Genomic DNA, 27,718 nt, shown 5'->3' with positions numbered 1-27,718 from the left:
ATTAGTAAACCTTAGATAAGCTCTCTCTCTCTCTCTCTCTCTCTCTCTCTCTCTCTCTCTCTCTCTCTCTCTCTCTCTCTCTCTCTCTCGCCCACACCGTTCTGTGAACGCAGGGTTTAATGAGTGTGTTAACTTCCCCTTTCATTTGTAATCTCATCTGTCACAGTGTGGCGTTCTACCCGTCGGTTTTGTTTTGTTTTGTTTTGTTTTTTTGTTTTTTTTTTGTCGCTTCCTGGCGGAGTTGGGAGGTTTTTTTTTTTTTACTCACGAATTATCAGTGCTGCTCAGAGTAGGGAGAGGTGGTGGCCGAGTGATTACTGCACAGTGAGCAATAATAAAGTCATGGGGTCAAGCCCCGTTTAAGGCACTTCTGTTTTATTTATTTATTTATTTTTTCCTTCAGCAAAATCATCTGTTTCATTTTTTTAAAATTTGAGCTTTATATAGCGAAATATCCACTAAATGTACTCAAAGCGCTTTACAAGGAGTCCCTGGTCAACAGCAACATTTAACATGTAGGACGGGACATGCCGCCTGTTAGGCGATATTATAATATTTCAGGACTCATCTATGCACCGCGCGAGGCTCGAACCCAGGACCTTCCGATCCGAAAGCGAGTGTCATACCACTAGACCACATAGCCACACACGTTTTTTTTTTTTTTCCTTCAGCAAAATCATCTGTTTAGTTAATGAAATATCGATGTTTCTTTATGTAATGCATAGCCGCCATCTAACAATGGACAGTAAAAAGGTTACATGGATGATACCATAATTTAAAAAATAATCCAACTCTATGTTTATTTTCTCTCGCTATATTATAAAATATCAACGCTAAGTATTCTTCGTCACATAATGTCACTGTTTCATTATTATTATTATTATTATTATTATTATTATTATTATTATTATTATTATTATTATTATTATTATTATTATTATCATTATTGTTATTATCATCATATCATGATTACTACGACTACTACTTCAACCACCCCTCCTCCTCCTCCTCCTACTACTACTACTACTACTACTACTATTACTACTACTACTACCACTACTACCAATACAACAACAACAACAACAACTACTACTACTACTGCTACTACTACTACTACTACTACTACTACTACTACTGCTACTACTACTACTACTACTACTACTACTACTACTACTACTACTACCAATACAACAACTACTACTACCACTACCACTACTAGCACTACCACTACATACTACTAATACCAATACAACAACAACAACAACTACTACTACTACTTCTACTTCTACTTCTACTACTACTACTACTACTACTACTACTACTACTACTACTACTACTACTACTACTACTACTACTACTACTACTAATAATAATAATAATAATAATAATAATAATAATAATACGACTACATTAGACCATTTTATAACTACTATATCCTACAACTGATTATATTACATTATTATATTATATTATATTATATTTATATTACATGAGATTAATGGTTTAGCCCGTGACGTCAGCATATTCCTTGACACGTTGATAACAGCTAATTAGCAAGTCTCAGGCAGACAACATGTTTGTGTGATATCATAAGTATTAGCCATATAATATAATATAATAAAAAACCAAAGACAGAACTTACACATAACATACGTAATATCATCATACGGGCTAATATGTACGTATAATCTGTTGACAACCAGCATTTCTTTACCAGACTTATCCGATTTCTAGTAGATAGAATTTGACGTATATTTGTTTCTTGGATGTAAAACAGTTATGCTTTTGTATAGCGCAATATCCACTAAACGTACTCAAAGCGCTTTAAAAAATTTCCCTGACCACCAGCAATACTTAACATTTAGGAAGGGACATTACGCCTATTAGGCGATATTACAAAATTTTTTTTTCGGACAAAGACAACGCTGTTAACGGCAAGGTTCGAATTTTACACCCGAGTACTATGAGAGAATGTGAGTAAAGAGTCGATTCCAAAGACTCATCTATGCGCCGCGCGAGGCTCGAATCCAGGATCTTCCGATCCGAAAGCGAGTGTCATACCACAAGACCACATAGCCGCAGAGTACAGATAATTATATATGACTAATAGTCTGAAGTCAGTATTATGTTGGCTAGATCTTCTCACCGACTATTTTCCGGATTTTCCCCGAAACTCTAACTCAGAAGGAATCTTCTTCTTCTTCAAGTACCAAGTCTGTGCCAGACATGGGTGATCATGGTACGCCATTCATCTCTCTGATCAGATAACCTCAGAAAACGAATATTACTCTTCTCTTTCTTTGTCACCCAGCTGTCCAAACTATTCAAATATGTTTTTTTCTTGGTCTACCTTTACTATACAAAAGGAATAAGTACCTACATGATAAACATAATTGTTTGTACATGACTTCATGGTCCGCGGATCAAAACTCTGAATCTACATGCGAGCGTTGCTCGCCATGTTTTATTTAATTTGGGCGGATCAGACCTCTGATGACCATCGTCATATCATCAGAGAGATCGTCGCCATCGTAAAGTTATGGCCTGATACTGACCAAAAAATGATGTCAAAATGCCAGTCTTTTGCCACAAAAGAAAACAAATCGTGAGTTGTATTTAATAGTTCAATCAATGAAATGACTTGCTTCCTTGAGCTCTACTAACGACAACTCACTAGACGCTACACAAACCTTAAAAAATGACGCCAAACTGCCAGTCCTAGAGGGTTCTTGTGTCAGGCAAAATTAAATAAAGACATCAATGGTCTAATCCGCCCAAAATTAAATATAAAACATGTTGCGAAAAGTTGGTATGTAGATTTCAGAGTTTTGATCCGCCGACCATCGTGAAGTTATAGCCTGACACTGAAACCCAAAAAGACCGGCAGTTTGACGTCATTATTTGTTTTTTGCACCGCCTAGTGAGTTGTCGTTAGTAGTTATAGAATCAAGTGGTCCCATTGGTTGAACTATTGAATATAACGTCAGATTTGTTTTCTTTTGTGGCCAAAGACTGGCATTTTGACGTCCTTTTTTGGTCAGTGTCAGGCTATAACTTTACGATGGCTACGGTTTGATCCGCTGGCCGTCGATAACTAACAAAAACTATTTCACATTTTGTGATGTAAAAAATAAATCGGAATGAGAAAAATTGTGTTTGTGTCGTAATGAATGTCAAGATTTTCCTGTAGTTGGTAAGGAGAGGGTTGCAATTGGAATTTGAGCTCATCTTACATAGGCTGATTTAACATTATGTTCCGTCCATGGAGAGAGAGAGAGGGAGAGGGAGAGAGAGATAGAGAGAGAGAGAGGGAGAGAGAGAGAGAGAGATCAATGAAAGTGATCAGTGACGTTGATTGTAAACCTGTGACCCTTCGCCTCAAAACGGTATTAAGTCGGGTTGGTTAAGATGTTGAAAATTGAATTATAGCCAGAAATATCAGGCTTGCATTGAGTTTGTATGTTTTATTGAGGAGAGTGGATGCCATATTTCAGGGTGCTAATGCCAACGATTTATATTTTAACCAGTTTTAACATTTAATTCGGCTTTTAAGCATCTGGTTCGTTCCAACATAACACCGTTTTGAGACGATGGGTCACACCTAGTCTGGGCAAGTAATAATGAAAAATGGAACAGAAAGGTTAATTTCGTTTATAAAGACAAATTATTATGACGTGGGCGCTTCGTGCACTTTGCACCGAATCTAATAAAACCAGCAAGCCCAGAACTGCTTGACAGAGGGGTCAAGGTCACAGGTCACAGATCAGTCCTGCCTACTTGTGAAATGTTTTAAGTTTGTTGTTCTTTGGAGGTAAAAACATTAGTCGTCGTTATAAAAAAAAATATCGTCGTCTAGGCTTTCCACGAAGGAATATAGATAACTCATCAAACAAGATGTCTGATGTCAACAGGAATCACCCATGTTGTCCAAGTGAGTAATTTGGGGGTTAATAATCTTGCTCAAGGAAAAAAACGAAAGTGCCTGAAGCGGGGCTCGAACCCGGGTCCTTCCGAGTCACAGTGCAATGCCTTAACCACTCGACCACTATGGCACCCAATCGTCGTTATAGTTAACGTTAAAAATAACAAACAAAATGATCATACAGGGAATTAAAAAAAACACTTTGGTATACTTAACACCATGTAGTATAGAATCAAAGTGTCACTTTCAATAATTTTTTTTGAGTGCGGCTATTTGGTCTTCTGGTATGGCACTCGATTTCGGATCGGAAGGTCCTGGGTTCGAGCCTCGCGCTCGGCGCATAGTTGAGTCCTTGGAAAAGGCTCTTTACTCACATTCTCTCACCATACTCAGTTGTAAAATGATTACCTGGCCGTTAACAGCGTTATCTTTGTCCGAAAAATTATAATATCGCCTATCAGGCGGTATGTCCCGTCCCATATGTTAAATGCTGCTGTTGACCAGGGACCCCCTGTAAAGCGCTTTGAGCACATTTAGTGGATATTGCCCTATATAAAGCTAAATTTAAGAATTTAAGAATAGGTTTGAATGACTTGAAACTGCTTACGCAGTTCTGAAATTGATGCCAAAATTTCGAAATCCTTCGAAGTTTTCGTAAGTAAGTTTGGGTAAGATAAATCTTCGTTAGCATCTGGCACCGACCCTGATCCCTTCGCTTTTGAGGCTAGTGTTCTTCTACCAACTGAGCTATATTCTAAGATGGTATATAAATACACTTCCGGTAGCCATATGTAGCCAGCCACCAGCTAACAAGATTAGTTGTTTCCAAATACGCCATGTTCCATACAAAAGCCATCAACCACAAAGCCAAACTCTGACAAAACACATTCTATTTCATTTTGGCAAAAACTATTTTTACTTCAAAATATATTGTTCAAATTAAATGGCCTTCCTTTTGTCATAAATCTTAAATAAATATGACAACTTCGAAGTCATTGATCTGGGACTTGTTCACAAGTTCAATGTCATTAATTTTATTAATCACGTTTTAAAGTAATTTTTCTTTAAATGACCAAAATGGAGAATACATTTGTTTTTCCAGACCACGTCTCCACAGATTACGGATCCTTTCAATGATGAGAGTCGGGGAAGATGACGAGGCTCTAAGTATCCAAGGCCTAACTAACTCTGATGAATAGCCGGGTAACGAGTGACCCACAAGGTACCTAAACGCACCAACCACGGAAACATGGCATTAAGATGGAGAAATTGCATGAGAAGAAGATAAAGATGAAATATTGCCTTATAATGTACGTACTCTTTTGCTAGTATAATAATGCTCATACTCTATCCGCTCCCCCCCCCCTCCCGCCACCCACCTAACTCCAACCACAGACTACCTTGTTATCTATGACTCCAACCTCCTGTAATAGACACTGTTTGGGCTAACCCACACTGGAGACCGACTCCGACGACCCGGTGTAGCACGCCAGAATGACTCTATCGCCAAAAAGACTCTAAGAGTTAAATTGGCGTACGCGAGACAGACTCTAGAGTTAGCCTCGCGGCCGCGAGACTACCTCTAGAGTGTGCCTCGCGTACGCCAATTTAACTCTAGTCTTTTTTTGGTAGAGTCATTCTCGCGTGGTACACCGGTACTGCCACCCTCTGCCGTCTTCCGGATAAAGACGTCGGGCACGGACAAAATACTAAGAATAAAGAGAAGAGCCGCTAGACCTACCCATACCAAGCACCCGACGTCCTCTGCTGTTTTTTTTTTTTTTTTTTTTTTTTTTTTTTTTTTTTTTTTTTTTTTTTAGGTAATGAGGTCGAACAGTGGTCTTTGGCGTTTTTGAAGACCTCACCTCTTGGCGTCAAAAACGCATATATTATATTACTTAGGACCCCAGAGTTTTAATGAATGTGCTATAGGGAATGAGATTTCAAAACAGATTTAAGAGTAGCGCCCCTTTGTTGGAAGTCGCGTCTTGACAACCGACAGACGCTATCGCCGTTATTAGTACCAATCATTAGCGGGAAGTTCAGTAAGTTTAGGAAGGGTTCTCTCATCGTATTGTATTATTTATCAACATCTGTTATTTTCAATTTGTAGTCTACATCATATTTTGTTAACATTTATAATGGAGAAAACTAAAGAAAAAATATACGTTGATTATGATATGCATTTTTGTACAGAAATATGAATAATAAATTTTGTATTTGCAGCGCTTGGCTTGTTGTTGGTTTGTTTACAAATAACTTCTCCGCCGGGGACGTCCAATCAAGGGACGCTACTCTTCCGCTAATCTCATTCCCTATAATAGGCATACTTCAGTCGGAATTTTGAAAGGAGGTAATGTTATATAAAATGCTCTGGCATTTGATGAAAAGAAGTTAAATTCAAACGTTGTTGCTCGATGCTTGGTTTATTGCCATAGTCTAATTAGTTTTTTTTTAACGCATTTTCAAAACAGAAACGAAAGAAAGAAAAAGAAGAGAAAGAAAGAAAGAGAGAGAGAGAGAGATAGAGAGAGAGAGAGAGAGAAAGAGAAAGAGAGAGAGAAAGAGAGAGAGAGAGAGAGAGAAGAGAGAGAGAGAGAAGAGAGGAGAGAGAGAGAAAGAAGAGAGAAGAGAGAGAGAGAGAGAGAGAGTGAAATGCCATATAAAATTCCCTGACATTTGCTGACAAGATGTTAAATAAAATCGTAGATAGTTGCTTTGTTTGCGTCCATATTCTTAATAATAAAATAAGCATTTTAATGAGCAGCAGAAACGAAGGAAAAAAAAGGAGAGAGTTAGAGAGAGTGGGAGGGAGAGAGAGAGAGAGAGAGAGGGAGAGAGAGAGAGAGAGATCAATGAAAGTGATCAGTGACGTTGATTGCAAACCTAGCCTGGCAAATAAAAATGAAAGATGAAACAGAAAGGTTAATTTCGTTTATAAAGACAAATTATTATGACGTGGACGCTTCGTGTACTTTGCACCGGATCTAATAAAACCAGCAAGCCCAGAACTGCTTGACAGAGGGCTCACAGAGGTCACAGGTCACAGATCAGTCCCGCCTACTTGTGAAATGTTTTAAGTTTGTTGTTTTTTGGAGGTAAAAACATTAGTCGTCGTTATAGTTAGCGTTAAAAAAAAAAATGATCATACAAGGAGTAAATAACACTTTGGTATACTGAGGCTACTTAGGCCACCCGGGGTAACTTAGGCCACTTACTGAAAACAAGATTGCTGATTTTAAAAGATAACTTACATGTAGCTTTTATCTTGGAAATAATTAGAACCCAATAGATCTAATAAGCACTCATGAATTTAACTTTTTTTAAAGCAACCTTTTTTTTATTCTACTAAATGGCCTAAGTAACCCCGGATGGCCTAAGTAACCCCGGATGGCCTAAGTAACCCCGGATGGCCTAAGTAACCCCGGATGGCCTAAGTAACCCCGGCTGACGGTACTTAACATCATGTAGTGTAGAATTAAACTGTCACTTTTAATAGGTTTGAATGACTTGAAACTGCTTACGCAGTTCTGATATCGTTGCCAAAATTTCATAATCCTTTGAAGTTTTCGAAGTAGTAGCAGGTAAATTTGGGTAAGATAAATCTTCGTTAGCATTTGGCACCGACCCTGATCCCTTCGCTTTTGAGGCTAGTGTTCTTCTACCAACTGAGCTATATTCTAAGATGGTATATAAATACACTTCCGGTAGCCATATGTAGCCAGCCACCAGCTAACAAGATTAGTTGTTTCCAAATACGCCATGTTCCATACAAAAGCCATCAACCACAAAGCCAAACTCTGACAAAACACATTCTATTTCATTTTAGCAAAAACTATTTTTACTTCGAAATATATTGTTCAAATTAAATGACCTTCCTTTTGTCATAAATCTTAAATAAATATGACAACTTCCGAGTTATTGATCTGGGACTTGTTCACAAGTTCAATGTCATTAATTTTATTAATCACGTTTTAAAGTAATTTTTCTTTAAATGACCAAAATGGAGAATACATTTGTTTTTCCAGACCACGTCTCCACAGATTACTGATCCTTTCAATGAGAGTCGGGGAAGATGACGAGGCTCTAAGTATCAAAGGCCTATTAACTCTGATGAATAGCCGGGTAACGAGTGACCAACACGGTGACCTAAACCCACCAACCACGGAAACATGGCATTAAGATGGAGAAATTGCATGAGAAGAAGATAAAGATGAAATATTGCCTTATAATGTACGTACTCTTGTGCTAGTATAATAATGCTCATGCTCTATCCGCTCCCCCCCCCCCCCCCCTCCCGCCACCCACCTAACTCCAACCACAGACTACCTTGTTATCTATGACTCCAACCTCCTGTAATAGACACTGTTTGGGCTAACCCACACTGGAAACCCGACTCCGACGACCCGGTGTAGCACGCCAGAATGACTCTATCGCCAAAAAGATTCTAAGAGTTAAATTGGCGTACGCGAGACAGACTCTAGAGTTAGCCTCCCTGCCGCGAGACTAACTCTAGAGTGTGCCTCGCGTACGCCATTTTAACTCTAGAGTCTTTCTTTGGTAGAGTCATTCTCGCGTGGTACACCGGCACTGCCATCCTCTGCCGTCTTCCGGTTAAAGACGTCGGCCGGGCACGGACAAAATACTAACACTAAAGAGAAGAGCCGCTAGACCTACCCATACCAAGCACCCGACGTCCTCTGTTGTTTTTTTTTTTTTTTTTTTAGGTACTGAGGTCGGACAGTGGTCTTTGGCGTTTTTGAAGACCTCACCTCTTGGCGTCAAAAACGCATATATTATATTACTTAGGACCGCGGAGTTTTAATGAATGTGCTATAGGGAATGATATTTCAAAACAGATTTAAGGGTAGTGCCCCTTTGTTGGAAGTTGGGTCTTGACAACCGACAGACGCTATCGCCGTTATTAGTACCAATCATTAGCGGGAAGTTCAGTAAGTTTAGGAAGGGTTCTCTCATCGTATTGTATTATTTATCAACATCTGTTATTTTCAATTTGTAGTTTACATCATATTTTGTTAACATTTCATAATGGAGAAAACTAAAGAAAAAATATACGTTGATTATGATATGCATTTTTGTACAGAAATATGAATAATAAATTTTGTATTTGCAGCGCTTGGCTTGTTGTTGGTTTGTTTACAAATAACTTCTCCGCCGGTGACAAGGGACGCTACTCTTCCGCTAATCTCATTCCCTAGGCATACTTCAGTCGGAATTTTGAAAGGAGGTAATGTTATATAAAATGCTCTGGCATTTGATGAAAAGAAGTTAAATTCAAACGTTGTTGCTCGATGCTTGATTTATTGCCATAGTCTAATTAGATTTTTTTAAACGCATTTTCAAAACTGAAACGAAAGAAAGAAAAAGAAGAGAAAGAAAGAAAGAAAGAGAGAGAGAGAGAGAGAGAGAGAGAGAGAGAGAAGAGAAAGAGAGAGAGAGAAAGAGAGAGAAAGAGAGAGAGAGAGAGAGAGAGAGAGAGAGAGAGAGAGAGAGAGAGAAGAGAGAGAGAAGAGAGGAGAGAGAGAAAGAAGAGAGAAGAGAGAGAGAGAGAAAGAAGAGAGAAGAGAAGAGAAGAGAGAGAGAGAGAGAGAGAGAGAGAGAGAGAGAGAGGGAGAGTGAAATGCCATATAAAATTCCCTGACATTTGCTGACAAGATGTTAAATAAAAGCGTAGATAGTTGCTTTGTTTGATGCCATTGTCTTCATAATAAAATAAGCATTTTATTGATCAGCAGAAACGAAGGAAAAAAAAGGAGAGAGTTAGAGAGAGTGGGAGGGAGAGGGAGAGAGAGAGAGAGTGAAAGTGAGAGAGAGCGAAAGTGAGAGAGAGAGAAAGTTTGTTGTTCTTTGGAGGTAAAAACATTAGTCGTCGTTATAGTTAGCGTTAAAAAAAAAATGATCATACAAGGAGTAAATAACACTTTGGTATACTGAGGCTACTTAGGCCACCCGGGGTAACTTAGGCCACTTACTGAAAACAAGATTGCTGATTTTAAAAGATAACTTACATGTAGCTTTTATCTTGGAAATAATTAGTACCCAATAGATCTAATAAGCACTCATGAATTTAACTTTTTTTAAAGCAACCTTTTTTTATTCTACTAAGTGGCCTAAGTAAACCCGGATGGCCTAAGTAACCCCGGATGGCCTAAGTAACCCCGGATGGCCTAAGTAACCCCGGATGGCCTAAGTAACCCCGGATGGCCTAAGTAACCCCGGATGGCCTAAGTAACCCCGGATGGCCTAAGTAACCCGGATGGCCTAAGTAACCCCGGATGGCCTAAGTAACCCCGGATGGCCTAAGTAACCCGGATGGCCTAAGTAACCCGGCTGACGGTACTTAACATCATGTAGTGTAGAATTAAACTGTCACTTTTAATAGGTTTGAATGACTTGAAACTGCTTACGCAGTTCTGATATCGTTGCCAAAATTTCATAATCCTTTGAAGTTTTCGAAGTAGTAGCAGGTAAATTTGGGTAAGATAAATCTTCGTTAGCATTTGGCACCGACCCTGATCCCTTCGCTTTTGAGGCTAGTGTTCTTCTACCAACTGAGCTATATTCTAAGATGGTATATAAATACACTTCCGGTAGCCATATGTAGCCAGCCACCAGCTAACAAGATTAGTTGTTTCCAAATACGCCATGTTCCATACAAAAGCCATCAACCACAAAGCCAAACTCTGACAAAACACATTCTATTTCATTTTAGCAAAAACTATTTTTACTTCGAAATATATTGTTCAAATTAAATGACCTTCCTTTTGTCATAAATCTTAAATAAATATGACAACTTCGGAGTTATTGATCTGGGACTTGTTCACAAGTTCAATGTTATTAATTTTATTAATCACGTTTTAAAGTAATTTTTCTTTAAATGACCAAAATGGAGAATACATTTGTTTTTCCAGACCACGTCTCCACAGATTACTGATCCTTTCAATGAGAGTCGGGGAAGATGACGAGGCTCTAAGTATCAAAGGCCTATTAACTCTGATGAATAGCCGGGTAACGAGTGACCAACACGGTGACCTAAACCCACCAACCACGGAAACATGGCATTAAGATGGAGAAATTGCATGAGAAGAAGATAAAGATGAAATATTGCCTTATAATGTACGTACTCTTGTGCTAGTATAATAATGCTCATGCTCTATCCGCTCCCCCCCCCCCCCCCCTCCCGCCACCCACCTAACTCCAACCACAGACTACCTTGTTATCTATGACTCCAACCTCCTGTAATAGACACTGTTTGGGCTAACCCACACTGGAAACCCGACTCCGACGACCCGGTGTAGCACGCCAGAATGACTCTATCGCCAAAAAGATTCTAAGAGTTAAATTGGCGTACGCGAGACAGACTCTAGAGTTAGCCTCCCTGCCGCGAGACTAACTCTAGAGTGTGCCTCGCGTACGCCATTTTAACTCTAGAGTCTTTCTTTGGTAGAGTCATTCTCGCGTGGTACACCGGCACTGCCATCCTCTGCCGTCTTCCGGTTAAAGACGTCGGCCGGGCACGGACAAAATACTAACACTAAAGAGAAGAGCCGCTAGACCTACCCATACCAAGCACCCGACGTCCTCTGTTGTTTTTTTTTTTTTTTTTTTTAGGTACTGAGGTCGGACAGTGGTCTTTGGCGTTTTTGAAGACCTCACCTCTTGGCGTCAAAAACGCATATAGTATATTACTTAGGACCGCGGAGTTTTAATGAATGTGCTATAGGGAATGATATTTCAAAACAGATTTAAGGGTAGTGCCCCTTTGTTGGAAGTTGGGTCTTGACAACCGACAGACGCTATCGCCGTTATTAGTACCAATCATTAGCGGGAAGTTCAGTAAGTTTAGGAAGGGTTCTCTCATCGTATTGTATTATTTATCAACATCTGTTATTTTCAATTTGTAGTTTACATCATATTTTGTTAACATTTCATAATGGAGAAAACTAAAGAAAAAATATACGTTGATTATGATATGCATTTTTGTACAGAAATATGAATAATAAATTTTGTATTTGCAGCGCTTGGCTTGTTGTTGGTTTGTTTACAAATAACTTCTCCGCCGGTGACAAGGGACGCTACTTTCCGCTAATCTCATTCCCTAGGCATACTTCAGTCGGAATTTTGAAAGGAGGTAATGTTATATAAAATGCTCTGGCATTTGATGAAAAGAAGTTAAATTCAAACGTTGTTGCTCGATGCTTGATTTATTGCCATAGTCTAATTAGTTTTTTTAAAACGCATTTTCAAAACAGAAACGAAAGAAAGAAAAAGAAGAGAAAGAAAGAAAGAAAGAGAGAGAGAGAGAGAGAGAGAGAGAGAGAGAGAGAGAGAGAGAAGAGAAAGAGAGAGAGAGAAGAGAGAGAGAAGAGAGAGAGAGAGAGAGAGAGAGAGAGAGAGAGAGAGAGAGAAGAGAGGAGAGAGAGAGAAAGAAGAGAGAAGAGAGAGAGAGAGAAAGAAGAGAGAAGAGAAGAGAGAGAGAGAGAGAGAGGGAGAGTGAAATGCCATATAAAATTCCCTGACATTTGCTGACAAGATGTTAAATAAAAGCGTAGATAGTTGCTTTGTTTGCTGCCATATTCTTAATAATAAAAAAGCATTTTATTGATCAGCAGAAACGAAGGAAAAAAAGGAGAGTGTTAGAGAGAGTGGGAGGGAGAGGGAGAGAGAGAGAGAGTGAAAGTGAGAGAGAGAGCGAAAGTGAGAGAAAGAGAGAAAGAGAGATAGATGGAGAGAGAGAAAGAGTGATAGATAGATAGATAGATAGAAAGAAAGATAGAGATAGATAGATAGATAGATAGATAGATAGATAGATAGATAGATATAATAGATAGATAGATAGATAGATAGATAGATAGAAAGATAGATAGAGAGAGAGATTGAACGAATGAGAGAGATAGATAGATAGAGAGAGAGCGAGAAAGAGAGAGAGAGAAAGAGAGAGAGAGAGAGCGAGAGAGAGAGAGAGAAAGAGAGCGAGAAAGAGAGAGAGAGAAAGAGAGAGAGAGAGAGAAATGCTATATAATAAATACTCTGACATTTGCTGACAAAATGTTAAATTATTAAAAGAATAAAGAAATGAGAGAGCTAGAAAGAGAGAAAAAGAGAGCGAGAAAGAGAAAGAGAGAGAGAGAGAAAGAGAAATAGAGAGAAAGAGAGAAATAGAGCGAAAAAGAGCCAGTCAGTGCCGATAGAAACAACGAGTAGTATAATGATAAATAGAGGCAATCAATATGGCCGATAAACACATCAGTTGTAATGAGCGACCAGTGGCCACTACTTAAATCCCCTCCAAAATGGGACTGAGAATGCCAAGAAATCCTTCACGTGAACCAGAGAATGAAACCGATGAAAAGAACATTCATCCAGCCAGGATTAATTCTGTCTGCGACCATTTGGAACCGTTCAGGGGCACGTTTTCTCGGGGATCTTCTTTTCTCTTTTGTCTGTTTAATGGGGAAGAACTTAAGAGCAATGACCTTTTTTGGAAATCTAGGCGAAACGATTAATGATCAAAGGGAAGACTGTGTTTGTGCGGCTATGTGGTCTAGTGGTATGACACTCGCTTTCGGATCTGAAGGTCCTGGGTTCGAGCCTCGCGCTCGGCGCATAGTTGAGTCCTTGGAAAAGGCTCTTTACTCACTTTCTCTCACCGCACTCAGGTGTAAAATGAGTACCTGGCCGTTAACAGCGTCGTCTTTGTCCGAAAAATTGCATCATCGCCTAACAGGCGTCATGTCCCGTCCTACATGTTAAATGTTGCTGTTGACCAGGGACTCCTTGTAACGCGCTTTGAGCACATTTAGTGGATATTGCGCTATATAAAAGCTCAATTATTATTATTCTCAATTTAATGGAACGGTTGTGGGTTTTTTTGATTCAAAAAAAAATTGGGATGGCTAAAATTAACGGCTAAAATACCGTTGACAGTCATTAATATGCAATTGTATCTTTGAGGTCATTGACACATATAAGATACATATTATTTTCTATTTCATACGGACAATCTATAAATAGATGTCACCTTTTTTTTTTACCTTTTTCGTGTTGAAGATGGCTTGTCTTTAAACTTAATTTTCGATCCTCGGAAGCTTTCTCGAAAATATTTCAGATCTTATTTGTGACCCATCGTCTCAAAACGGTATTATGTCGGAACGAATCAGATGCTTAAAAGCCGAATTTAATGTTAAACTGGTCAAAAATATACATTGTTGACATTAGCACCCAAAAATATGGTATCCATTCTTCTCAATAAATCGTATAAACTCAACACAAGACTGATATTTCTGGCCATTAATTAAATTTTCAAAATCTTTACCGTTTTGAGGCGAAGGGTCACATTTCTTAGTAAAACCTAAAAAGATGTTTTCTTTTATTATTCTAGAGTTTGTGCATTAGGTCCGTTAGAGTTCGTATTTTTTTTCGATTACCTTTTTTTTTTTTTTTCTTTTATTGACTTATTTAATTTTTATTATTTTTTTCGTTTTCTGATAAACCCAAGAGTTAAAGAAAAAAGAACAACAACAGAAAATGAAATATGAGACCAGTTTTGAAAAAACACTTACTAATCTACCTTCTGTTTTTTTAGGAGGGGGGGGGTAGTTTTTCTAAATAAAGACGAAATTAAGACTATTTTGAAATTGAATGTAAGCTTCAATTTAAGATACGAAAACAGATAAAATGGAGATTTCGTTTTTCTCCATTATCTACAAAACAAAATGAATGAAACCATTCAGACGAATGAGATAATGTTGTAGTGGCGTTGTTAAAATGAATAACAAAAATATTGATGGGCAGGAAAAAGAATATAATATGCTCCTTTGCTCCCCGCCTCCCCTCTTTTGACTTAATTAATTTCTCACCTTTTGTAAATATATATTGTTCTATTTTAATTCGTGCTTCTTTACAAAGGAGCATTGATACTGTTTCCTGTCCATCAATGTTTTTGTTTATACACATTACCAGAGTACCATTACCATTCATCCCACGCTTTACGATTTTGTATGTTAAGATTTAAGATTTAACAAATTATTAAATCACGCCACTACCACACTATCTCATTCGTCAGTAGTGTTTCATTCATGTAGTGTTTCATTCATCCTGTTTTGTTGATAAAATCGGAAACCCAAAACGTCCATTTTATCTGTTTTCGTATATATTAAATTGAAGCTTACACTCAATTTCACATTGTTATTTATTTCGTCGAGCTTCGAGCAGCAACATTTACATTGGTATTATCCTTTGTAAAAATGCGGGGGATCAAAACGTTTCTTTTGTCCTGTACACATCCAGTTTTACTTTTAAAATAGCCTTGAAGTGTAATGATGTCCTCCTGAGGACAATGCCATTTCTTAATGTCAAATCATTGAATTCGAGAACCGATCATTGTAAAGAAAGATTACGCCATCTTGATAAGAAATTAAATAAGTGATGTCATTGGAGGGTATATAGGGAATGAGATTAGCGGAAGAGTAGCGTCCCTTGATTGGACGTCACCCATAGTCAGTGACGTCACCGGCGGAAAAGTTATTAGAGAGAGAACGTTATGTTGGTTGTGCGCATGCGTCTCTCGTCCTCGCTTCCGGTGAAAGCGGCTTGAGACACTTCAAAACCAAATTGACGTTCTCTCTGTAAGGTGAAGTCCAATCAAGGGACGCTACTCTTCCGCTAATCTCATTCCCTATAGGGACATGATTCTTGAACTTCTGCTTTTGAAATTTCAAACTCTTTCCAAACACGCGCTCCCAAGGTCGAGCTGAGGCACTGGGAGCTTGTTCGAAATTTCAAATCGCATCAGTTCAAGAATCTTACAAAATAGTTTTTACCCGTCAAATGTCAACATTACAAACTTTAGAATCTGCATTACAAATTCAAATGTCATTGACACTCTACAAAAGTTCTTGAGCAAATTCAATAAATGACCGCGAAAACAGTTGATATGTCAATGAATGTAACTTCAGATTTCAACATGAAACTTCAAATGTCAATCCTGAAAGAAATCGAAAGGGAGATTAAAAAAACGCAAAAAGTAACAAAGTAAGAAAGAAAAAAATTCAACATGTTCATAATAAAATGTCAACAGAAGCCAACATAAAATAATGAAGAAAATTTATTTTTTGAAATAATAATAGGGAATGAGATTAGCGGAAGAGTAGCCTCCCTTGATTGGACGTCACCCATAGTCTGTGACGTCACCGGCGGAAAAGTTATTAGAGAGAGAACGTCATGTTTGTTGTGCGCATGCGTCTCTCGTCCTCTCTCTAATAACTTTTCCGCCGGTGACGTCACAGACTATGGGTGACGTCCAATCAAGGGACGCTACTCTTCCGCTAATCTCATTCCATATTTGAATTTCTTTAAGAATATGTGAAAAGGGTAAACACCCAATAGATCAATACGATAGCCACGGATACGATTTTGACGTGATAAGTTACCATACATCTTTATTTTCAACAATGCTTTTACATTAATTAATATGTCGTCCTGGGAGAAACAGGCAGGCATAAAAGTTTGCATACGCCGAAAGCATGCTTCGCTTTTGGCTGCCGTCACGCCAACGGTCTCTCTCTCAGCGGGCAGCTAAGTTTATTGTGACAGAACGGCCATCGACTCGTGGTGAGACATTTCCTATGAACCATCTTGTTGGATATTTGACCTGGAAAAACTATAGTATTTTACCCCATACCCACTCGATGTCGTTCATCTAGTTCAATACAACATAATAACAGATACTCCCGGCGGGTCAAATATCTATTTGATAGCAAGTCTAAATACTCCCCCCCCCCCCCACCTCCACCCCTCCCCCCTCCCCACCCCTTTTCTCCGTCTCCAAGCGGTATTACGTGGGGATTTATTTTTTCTTTTTTTTTTTAGGTGTTTAACGTCGCTTTCGACACTATTTAGGTCATTTAAGCGCCCTTAGGTGGGGATGAACCAGGGCCTAGAATTTGAATTTATAGCCACAAATATTAAACCAGGGGTCTAGACATAATGGAGACAACTTCTTACATTGTAAACAACTCACAATTCGTGTTTCTTATCATTTAAATTCTAAATGTGCGGCTATGTGGTCTAGTGGTATGACACTAGCTTTCGGATCGGAAGGTCCTGGGTTCGATCCTCGCTCAGCGCATAGTTGAGTCCTTGGAGAAGGTTCTTTACTCACATTCTCTCACCATACTCAGGTGTAAAATGAGTACATGGCCGTTAACAGCTTTGTCTCTGTCCGAAAAATTTGTAATATCGCCTACCAGGCGTCATGTCCCGTCCTACATGTTAAATGTTGCTGTTGACCAGGGACCACTTGTAAAGCGCTTTGAGCACGTTTAGTGGATATTGCGCTATATACAAACTCACAATCTCAATGATCTAGATATAATGAAGACAAATTTTTTACATTGTAAACAACTCACAATTCGAATTTCTTATGAGTTTAATTCTAAATTCACTTTTACTGGGTACAATCCATTAAAACATAATACTGCTTTGAGATGAGGGGTCACAAATTATGATAACCTTCGTTACGTATTGACAACTATGTGACATTTACTATTCCAATTAAGGTATCGCAGTGAAATCAGAGACATTAATTAAGACTGACATTATAATTTCATTATTTGCTATGAGTTGAACCAAAATCTCGTATGTTATGTTATTAAAGACGCCATACGCTGAATTCTATAGCGTGATTTGTCTTATTACTGTATCGCTCGCCAGCTATTATGATTGAGTATCAAGGTTTTAATAATTTAACCTCTCCTTACCAGTTATATGACAATTGTCACATACGATACGTTACGAAACTACCAACATTTTTCTTATTCAAATTTCTCTTGTACATCATGAAATTTAAAGAAAATGAACAGTGTGTTGTAGAGCATGTTTTAATAAAGAAATTGTGTATGACAAGAACTTAACTGCTATTGTGACATCACGTGATATTGTATTGCTGCATCAGTCCCCAGGCGTCAGTCGCAGAGCAGCGCCGCAAAGTGAGCTAGGGCGAGGTGACTTGCTCAAGGCCACATAAAGCAGCGGCGGGTGATTGAACTCGGTACCTTTCGGGTAGGAAGCAAAGACCGTGCCACTGAGCCACACTGCCCCTAAAAAGGCTAAAAAGGCTAAAATTATACTAAATAGTGAGAGTCTGTGACTCAGAAATCTTCTTCCGGGAACAACAACTGGAGAGAAAAAAAACAACATATATCTAAACATTTGGCCGGAAAACTCGTCCGTCAAATATCTATGGATTTAAATGACATTCGTCTTGGCAAAAACTCTCAAACCTGGGACTGACTTCTCGCAGAGGTTTTTTTGCAAAGGTGAGGTCATTTAAATCGATCGATAGTTGAAGGGCGAGTTGTTTGTCCAAATTTAAATTTTATGGGTTTCTCCAGATGACGGCTGAATAGACACGATGAGAAAAAAGAGCTTTATATAGCGCAATATCCACTAAATGTGTTCAAAGCGCTTTACAATGGGTTCCTAGTCAACAGTAACATTTAACATGCAGGACGGGACATGACGCCTGTAAGGCGACATTACAATTTTTCGGATAAAGACAACGCTGTTAACGGCCATGTACTCATTTGACACCTGAGTACGGTGAGAGAATGTGAGTAAAGATCCTTTTTTCAAGGACTCAACTATGCGCCGCGCGAGGCTCAAACCCAGGACCTTCCGATCCGAAAGGGAGTGTCATACCACAAAAAACGGTTTTACTTCACGTCAATCCAGATATGCGTGATTTCCAGATTATCGGGAATGTCATAGACAACTCTAGACGTCTTATTCCAGGACAACGAGAGACAGAGAGAGAGAGAGAGAGAGAGAGAGAGAGAGACAGAGAGAGAGACAGAGAGAGAGAGAGGGGCGAGAGAGAGACAGAGAGAGAGACAGAGAGAGAGACAGAGAGAGAGACAGAGAGAGAGACAGAGAGAGAGACAGAGAGAGAGACAGAGAGAGAGAGACAGAGAGAGAGACAGAGAGACAGAGAGAGACAGAGAGAGAGACAGAGAGAGAGACAGAGAGAGAGACAGAGAGAGAGACAGAGAGAGAGACAGAGAGAGAGACAGAGAGAGAGAGACAGAGAGAGAGAGAAAGAGAGAGCGAGAGAGCGAGAGAGAGAGGGGCGAGAGAGAGAGAGAGAGGGGCGAGAGAGAGAGCGAGAGGGAGGAAGAGAGAATGGGAGAGAGAGAGAGAGAGAGGGGCGGGAGAGAGAGAGAGAGAGAGAGGGGGCGAGAGAGAAAGATAGAGAGAGAAGAGAGAGAAAGAGATAGATAGATAGATAGATAGATAGAACGATAGAGAGAGAAGAGAGAGAGAGAGAAAGATATATATATATATATATATAAAATATATATATATATATATATATATATATATATATATATACAGAGAGAGAGAGAGAGAGAGAGAGAGAGAGAGACTCTTTTTATACACCAGTAGATTTTTTTTGCTCACGTTTCAGATTGGTTTTTTTTTTTTTTTTAATAAATGTTTGCTTATTTTTTTTTTTTTCCTTTTCTTATGAGGTCAAAACAATCTGGAGTTCAGATCCACAAATAAATACTTTTCATGAATAATAGACATATGTGACCCTTCGCCTCAAAACGGTATTAAGTCGGGTTGGTAAATATGTTGAAAATTGAATTTATAGCCAGAAATATCCGACTTGTATTGAGTTTATACGATTTATTGAGGAGAATGGATACCATATTTTAGGGTGCGAATGTCAACAATTTATATTTTTGACCAGTTTAACATTAAATTCGGCTTTTAAGCATCTGGTTAGTTCCGACATAATACCGTTTTGAGACGATGGGTCACATATTCAAAGCTCAATCCAGACCAAGGACATGGAGACTCATCGCTATCCTATCCCATTGTGCACCGCCAGTCCTTCTGCTCACGATTTCCCCATTTTCTTATTTTTCACGAATCTACACTTGAAACATTAAGAGTTTCGTTTTCCCGGCAGCAGCAACGACCCGACCCTAATTTAGAATCGATTGCCTCTCGTTGAAGTTTGGATGAGTGGCTGGATACGCGAATACGTTCTTATAATTGGTCCATTGTCCTTCTTGTTCGTTCTGGTTCTAAACAAACGGATTCTGTGATGTTTGCTTTATCTATTCCTAATAATAATTAGGATAATAATTAACTTTAAATAAATAAAGAGAGAGAGAGAGAGAGAGAGAGAGAGAGAGAGAGAGAGAGAGAGAGAGAGAGAGAGAGAGAGAGTGAGAGTGAGAGAGAGAGTGAGAGAGAGAAAACGATTCTGGATGGTCGAGGGGTTAAGACACAATTTATTGCAACCTTTTGGATAGCACGAGTATTTTTAGACAAATGTTATCTAGATAATTGATGATTGACAAGAAACGGAAGGTAGAGAGTCTTGATAAAAGGGGAAACGAGAGAGAGAAATACAAAAAGAAAGAGAGACGGAGAGAGAGAGGGAGGGGGAGAAAGAAAGAATGAAAGAAAGAGAGAGAGAGAGAGAGAGAGAGGGAGAGAGAGAGAGAGAGAGAGAGAGAGAGAGAGAGAGAGAGAGAGAGAGAGAGAGGATATAGAGGAGAGCAAGAGACACGAAGAAGAACACGAAAATAACTAGGCATGTTGATTTCTGAATAGAGCACCCTCCCAACTTATCAAAATTCTTATCTTACTTCTAAGAAGTCCCAGGATTAATATTTTTTGATTAAATAAATTGTATTAATATTATCAATGATAAATGGTTCATTGACCCGATTAATGCTGGTTCTAAACAAGCGGGTTATGTGATATTTATTCCCTTATTTACATCGAATTACTTAACTTTAAAGAAACGGGCGGGATGTTGAGGGGGTGACACATAATCTGGTGGATAGAGAAACAAGACGGTAGAAAGAGTGAGAGAGAAGGGGCGAAAAAAATAAATAAAGAGAGAGAGAGAGAGAGAGAGAGAGAGAGAGAGAGATAAAGAAAGTGAGAGAAAGAAAGAGAGAGAAAGTAAGAGAGAGAGAGAGAGAAAGAGAGAGAAAGGAAGAGAGAGAGAGAAAGAGAGAGAAGGAGAGAGAGAAAGAGAGAGAGAGAGAGAGATAAGAGAGAAAAATATTATATTGGATGATAAATAAATAGGTAGATAGATAGATAGATAGAGGGATAGATAGATAGATAGATATATAGATATATAGATAGATAGATAGATAGATACATAGATAGAAAGATAGATAGATAGACAGATAGATAAATAGAAAGATAGATAGATAGATAGATAGATAGATAGATAGATAGATAGATAGATAGATACATAGATAGATAGATAGATAGTAGACAGATAGATAAATAAATAGATAGATAGACAGATAGATAAATAAATAGATAGATAGATAGATAGATAGAGAGATAGATAGATAGATAGACACATAGATAGATAGATAGATAGATAGATAGATAGATAGACAGATAGATAGATAAATAGACACATAGATAGATAAATAGATAGATAAATAGATAGATCGATATATAGATCTATAGAAGGATAGATAGACAGGTAAATAGATAGATAAATAGATAGATAGATAGATAGATAGATAGATAGATAGGTAGATAGACAGATAGATAGATTAATAAATCGATCGATCAATAGATATATTATAAAGAGAGGACGAGAGAAAGTAAAAGGGCAAAGAACCTTACGAGAGGATATAGGTCAACATCGATAACGTGTAATCTGTAATCTGACAGGTGTCAGACTCAATGAGAATAGATAAAAGTACGGACGACCCCCCCCCCCCCCCCCCCCCCCCCCCACGAGAAAAGAGCTAAAGATAAAAAAAAACTTTTAAGCCCCCCCCCCCCCCCCCCCCAACCCCCAGAGACATAAACCTGGCACGATCCTGAACTAGTTTTAGACATTCATATGAAAATAATAACATAGATGAGATAGTCGCGGCTATTTTATGAATGTTATTGAGAACAAAAGAATTAATAATGACAAATACGCTTCAACAGTCGTAACGTCACTTCCCTCGTATTGATGCATGGTAACTTAGTAACTGGCTCTTATCTATCGGAACAATGGCGGATGCCCTTATGAAATATTTCTCCGACGATCATAAAAGCGTATCCAGAGGGAAAAAAATCATTATAAATCTGGTCATGTTTTGACTTTTATACATTCTGATCACAAGACAGATAAAAAATTCTAGCCAGCATGAAGAATAAAAAGTAAAAATATTCTTTGTTTAGAACCACGATGGCCGCCTTTGCTGGGCGACGTGACATCAGACTATTTAATCCAATTAACGAAGAAAATAACAAGAACAACGACAAAAAATAATAATGAAAAGACTGACTCTCTTCATCCATTACATAAAGTAAATGGCACTTTCTGCGACACTATCATAATATAGGGAATGAGATTAGTGGAAGAGTAGCGTCCCTTGATTGGACATCAAATTACAGAGAGAACGTCAACATGGTTTTGCGCATGCGTCTATCTCGTCCTCGCTTTCGGTGAAGTGTCTCCGGAAGCGAGGACCAGAGACGCATGCGCACAACCAACATGACGTTCTCTCTCTAATAACTTTTCCGCCGGTGACGTCCAATCAAGGGACGCTACTCTTCTGCTAATCTCATTCCCTTTAATCGTCATTTTGTTATGCATGCCATTTTTCCATTCAAATTCATAAGTATTCTTAAAATTACATTATATTCAAAAGTATAACGATAAACAAATTAATACTAGCAAATGATTACCACCCAATAAATAGAACGTTTTGTCTATTATAGAGTACTTTCAATCCGTTGTGACATTAGACTTAGACCCAGCAACTAATAAACGTTGGGTAGCCGGGACTGATAAAAGTATGTTGGAAGAAGTAAATAAAAAAGCATGTCATTTATCCGGTTTGGGACCTGTCATTGACTGGCCGGTTCATGTTGGTGCCAATACTAACGAAAGAGTAAAAATGAAGAGGCTTCGTATGGGAACAAAACAGACGATGGACGTTTCGGGTACAAACACTTCGTCAGCACAACAACATACAAACATAACGTGGAAAACAAACAAAACACTGCAACCACCATTGAGTACAGACGATACAAGTTATTTTGCATTTTATTTTATTTGTTTTCCACGTTTATTTGTGTACTGTTAAGCTAACGAAGGGTTCGCACCCGAAACGTCAATTATCTGTTTTGTTCCCATATGAAGCGTCTCCATTTTCACTCTTTCGTTAGTATTAAAAGATTATTTATCATGTATGTAATATCTTTATTATTCTTTAGATGTCCATCATTATGAGGTTTGAATGAAATTAACAAGTTGTAAATAAAACAAGTTCGAACCAACCAAATGCCTTATTTTGGTCATTTAGTAGTTCCACGATCAAGGGCTTCGGACAGCCCCTACCGTTTTGCACTACCGACAGAGCTACTTTTTGGAGCCCATTTTTTAAAAAATAAATAAATTTAGATGTCCACCAAATGTGCTCAAAACGTTTTGCAAGGGGTCCCTGGTCAACAGCAACATTTAACATATAGGACGGGACATGACGCCTGTTAGGCGATACTACAATTTTTCGGACAAAGACAACGCTGTTAACGACCAGGTACTGATTTTACAGTGAGAGAATGTTAGTAAAGAGCCTTTTCCAAGGACTCAACTATGCACCGAGCGCGAGGCTTGAATCCAGGACCTTCCGATCCTAAAGCGAGTGTCGTACCACTAGACCACATAGCCGACACATTTATTAAGAAAAACAGATGTGATAAGAATAGGATTGATGTCCAGTGCCCAGCCCCAAAATCGCCAGCTCATGTAAAATGGGTCGGAGTTGCAGAGATTATGGAGAAGAATCAACACAATATTATGGGATAGAAATGTGCGCAGTTGTAAATCGTATCGGTGTAAGTGTTGCTGCTCGAAGCTCGAAGAAATAAATAATAACGTGAATTAAATTGAAGATTACATTCAACTTCACGTAGTTGTATCGGGGATTCCCGTATCGGGTGAGAAAGCTTAATGAATCGTGGATCCCATGCAAATGCAATTTATGGATATTCCCTCAGTTATCCCCCCTATCTGCTTATGTTCCCTTGTTTTGTTTCCTTTTTGCTTTTTTTTTTTTTTTTTTTTTTTTTTTTTTTTTTTTTTTGTAATAATCAATCCCGTGTTTCTGACGACACACACACACACACACACGCACACACACACACACACACACACACACACATATATATGGGAGGGGGGGGGTCTTTTGTGTGTATGGATAGATAGAAACAGAGAATGAACGAATGAATGAACGAATGAATGAATGCATGAATGAATGAATGAATGAATGAATGAATGAATGAATTAATTAATTAATTAATTAATTAATTAATGAGATACATACATTTAAATTGAAAGAGAAAGAGAGAGTGAGAGTAATACATGGGGAGGTGGGGTGGATAAAAAGGGAAGGAGAGAGAGAGAGAGAGAGAGAGAGAGAGATAGAGAGAGAGCGAGAGAGAGAGAGCGAGAGAGAGAGCGAGAGAGAGAGCGAGAGAGAGAGCGAGAGAGAGAGAGAGAGAGAGAGAGAGAGAGAGAGAGAGAGAGAGAGAGAGAGAGTTTGGGATCGCGTGGTAAAATACAAACATACGAATGAGCAAGAACAAACATATCCGTGAATCAATACACTCAAGATTAGCAACCCAATGTTGAAATGGTAAGCGTACACAAATTCAGGGCAAGGTAGATAACCCCGATTGATCCTGCGAACCCCGATTGATCCTGCGGCAAGACCAACCCGAATTAGCTCCCTTCGAAAACAAGACAAATCTTCGTGACGTTTTTGTTTACATAATTACTATTATCGATACCAGTACAGAAAAAAAAATAATAATTTAATTAGTTGAGCTAAGAATACGGAATGTATACTTTCTTTTAACCCTCTCCTTACCAGCTATTTTTAGAATTTCCTCCGAAAATTCACACACACCCGACACAAAAATAGACTTTTCCTAATCAAACAAACAAGTAATAAGTACATTCTATGGTATTGTTTTCCATCTATGTCCAGTCCTTCAAGGATATTAAACAGTTCACCATGTCTAACCTTATCAAATGCCTTAGAGTAATCAATAAAACAAATACATAGGTCTTTCTGGACTTCAATACATCTTTCCATCAACATTGATAAGGTGAAAACAAACCCTCTATACAGAATGCTGTTCAGCAAAATGAGCTCTAAAATACAGTGTTTAGTATTTATAGCTGTAATCAAAGCATTTCTTTAGATTTTGTGATGTACAAGGGAAATCAGAATGAGGAAATTGTCGGGTATATCGTAACGAATGTGACGATTTTCCTATGGGTGGTATGGAGAGGGTTAAAGCAAGATATCGGTTATAAGATTAATATATAAATAGGATTTATAGAAAACAGTATTAGTATTAGGGAATGATAATAGTTCTGATAGGTTTCTTGTTGTCATTGAAATTATTGACATTTGGGAAATTTGCATAAGTAACAATAAAGAATGCATCACATTGAAGTGGAGATTTGAAATTTCGTTTCTCAAACAAAATTCGATACCCAATCAAAATGGTTTGTGTGTGACGTTTTCACGTTCAGATGAACATTGAATGTCACGTTTATTGATATTTGTTGAAACTAAACACACACACACACACATACACACATACACACACACAACACACACACACATACACATACACAAACACACACAATCATATTTGCATACAAAAAAAAACAGAGAGAAAGACAGAAAGATATATAGATAGATAGATAGAGAGAGAGAGAGAGAGAGAGAGAGAGAGAGAGAGAGATCGAGAGTTATATATATATAAAACATGAATATAGATAGTTCGAAGATGACGTCATTCAGGTCTTAGTTATTGTTTTTTGCTATCCGCGTTTATGAGTAATGCTCACTGAATTGTATTAACCTGACTATAAAGGTTCATGGACACACACAGTTTTGTGTGTTGGTCCGTTATACTTCCGGATGGCAATGTTATGAGCTTCTTAGCCAGGCGCATACTATCTATAGATAGTATGCAGATGACGTCACTCAGGCCTTTGTTATTGTTTTTGCCATCCGCGTTTGTGAGTTGTTCTCACTAAACTGTATTAACCAGACTATAAAAGTTCATGGTTACACAGAGTTTGTGTGTTGGTCCATTATACTTCCGGATGGCAATGTTGTGAACTCCTTGGCCAAGCGCATTCTATCTATATAATGGCTAAAAGATTGTTACATAATAAAAGTAAAAGTGCTGTGAAACTACGGAAGTACTCCCGGTAAAAACACGCAAGAAAATCGTAAAGGAAGAGAATTTTTGAGGTTTGTTTTTTTTTAAGATAAGGGTCTTTTGAAGCGATCGATATTTGAAGGGCGAGTTTTCTGGACAAAATTTTAAGAAAGGGGAGGCCTTCCGAAAGCTCCTACATCCCCAGTATTCTTTCTTATTTTATTTTATAATTTTCGAGTGGAGAGTTTGGGAGGGGCGAAACTTTTTTAAAAAGTCTCCCCCCTCCCAAACCCCCTAATATCTAGAACATTATAAAAAAAAGTCCCCCCCCCCCTCCCAAACCCCCCTACTAGAACATAAAAAAAAAAGAATACTGGGGATGTAGGAGCTTTCGTAAGGCCTCTCTAAGAAAGTGTTTTTTTTTTTCAGACAAGGACAGTAAAGAGGACTGGTGTGTCTAACTTCAATATTAACGGCGGTAGAGAAAGTCGCCACGAATCATTAGAAAAGTACATTCTGCAGACAAGGGTAGACGGTAAGAGAGGAAGAGGTAGACCAACAAGAAGCTGGGAACAAGATATATGCGAATGGCTGGGAATGACAACAACTCAAGCAAGAAGACTGGCGGAAAACCGTAATCTGTTTCGCAAGAAAGTTCGGGAAGCAACGTCCTACGCAGGATCAGCTGACTAGAGAGAGAGATAGAGAGAGAGAGAGAGAGAGAGAGAGAGAGAGAGAGAGAGAGAGAGAGAGAGAGAGAGAGAGTCGTTGAGATATAGACTTAATTAATCAAGTAAATGAATTAACTGTGTTTACCTTGACACGGACATGGACAGTGTGAAAATATCCTGTTGACCAGTCTTGTCCGGTGGTGTGGTCGTGTGAAATCACGGGAGTTGGACATTGGGGTCATCCAGATCTGACGTCATAGAATATCCACAGATAATCCGCGAAGAGAATTGATTCGTGGTGGTATTACAATAATCACAAATTAATAAATACAGGTAGGCACAAGTCAGTGGGTGAAAACAATGCCAGCTATCGACTTATTATTTTCATGAGTTGTTTCCCTTTGGCCAATGAGGAATGATGTATAATAATAATAATAATAATAATAATAATAATAATAATAATAATAATAATAATAATAATAATAATAATAATAATAATAATAATAATAATAATAATGATAATGATAATAATAATGTTATTGATAATAATAATGTTATTGATATCGATTTTATATCATGTCAGCAGACGTTGAAAACATTTAAATCTTAAAAGTTTCCAATGTCATATTATTTAAAACAATGCGCCATAGCCGTGCTTTGATTATTTTCATAGATTACCTCTCTTTTTGCCATTTAAAGCGATAGCTTATTATAATCACAATCTATATCACGTGAGCACTTTCGTTGAAAACACAGTATTATTTTACGAGACTAAATTATTAAATGTGTTGTAGAAAATGAAATATCACAACAATATTGATGCTATTTGTTTAGGCAACATACTCACAACATCAGCCAACCTGCT

The 27,718-nt window shown here is 38.2% G+C and overlaps 1 protein-coding gene across 1 annotated transcript in view; it reads right to left on the bottom strand.

The window, feature by feature from the left end:
- Window positions 1-27,252, bottom strand: part of LOC144974466 (uncharacterized) — a 452,079-nt gene extending 424,827 nt beyond the window's left edge. Inside the window, exon 1 of the mRNA XM_078917354.1 lies at window positions 26,999-27,252. Within this exon, the coding sequence (XP_078773480.1) occupies window positions 26,999-27,095 (97 nt within the window). The 5' untranslated portion in view covers window positions 27,096-27,252. The remainder of the gene's footprint in view (window positions 1-26,998) is intronic.
- Between the last annotated feature and the right edge of the window lie 466 nt (window positions 27,253-27,718).

This window comes from Berghia stephanieae, chromosome 6 (genome assembly GCF_034508935.2).
Source record: "Berghia stephanieae isolate SIO BIC M18660-M18661 chromosome 6, UCSD_Bste_1.3, whole genome shotgun sequence".
NCBI classification, from domain to species: Eukaryota; Metazoa; Mollusca; class Gastropoda; order Nudibranchia; family Aeolidiidae; genus Berghia; species Berghia stephanieae.
Note: the sequence above shows the minus strand (reverse complement) of the source record. Positions and strands in the feature narration are given on the sequence as shown.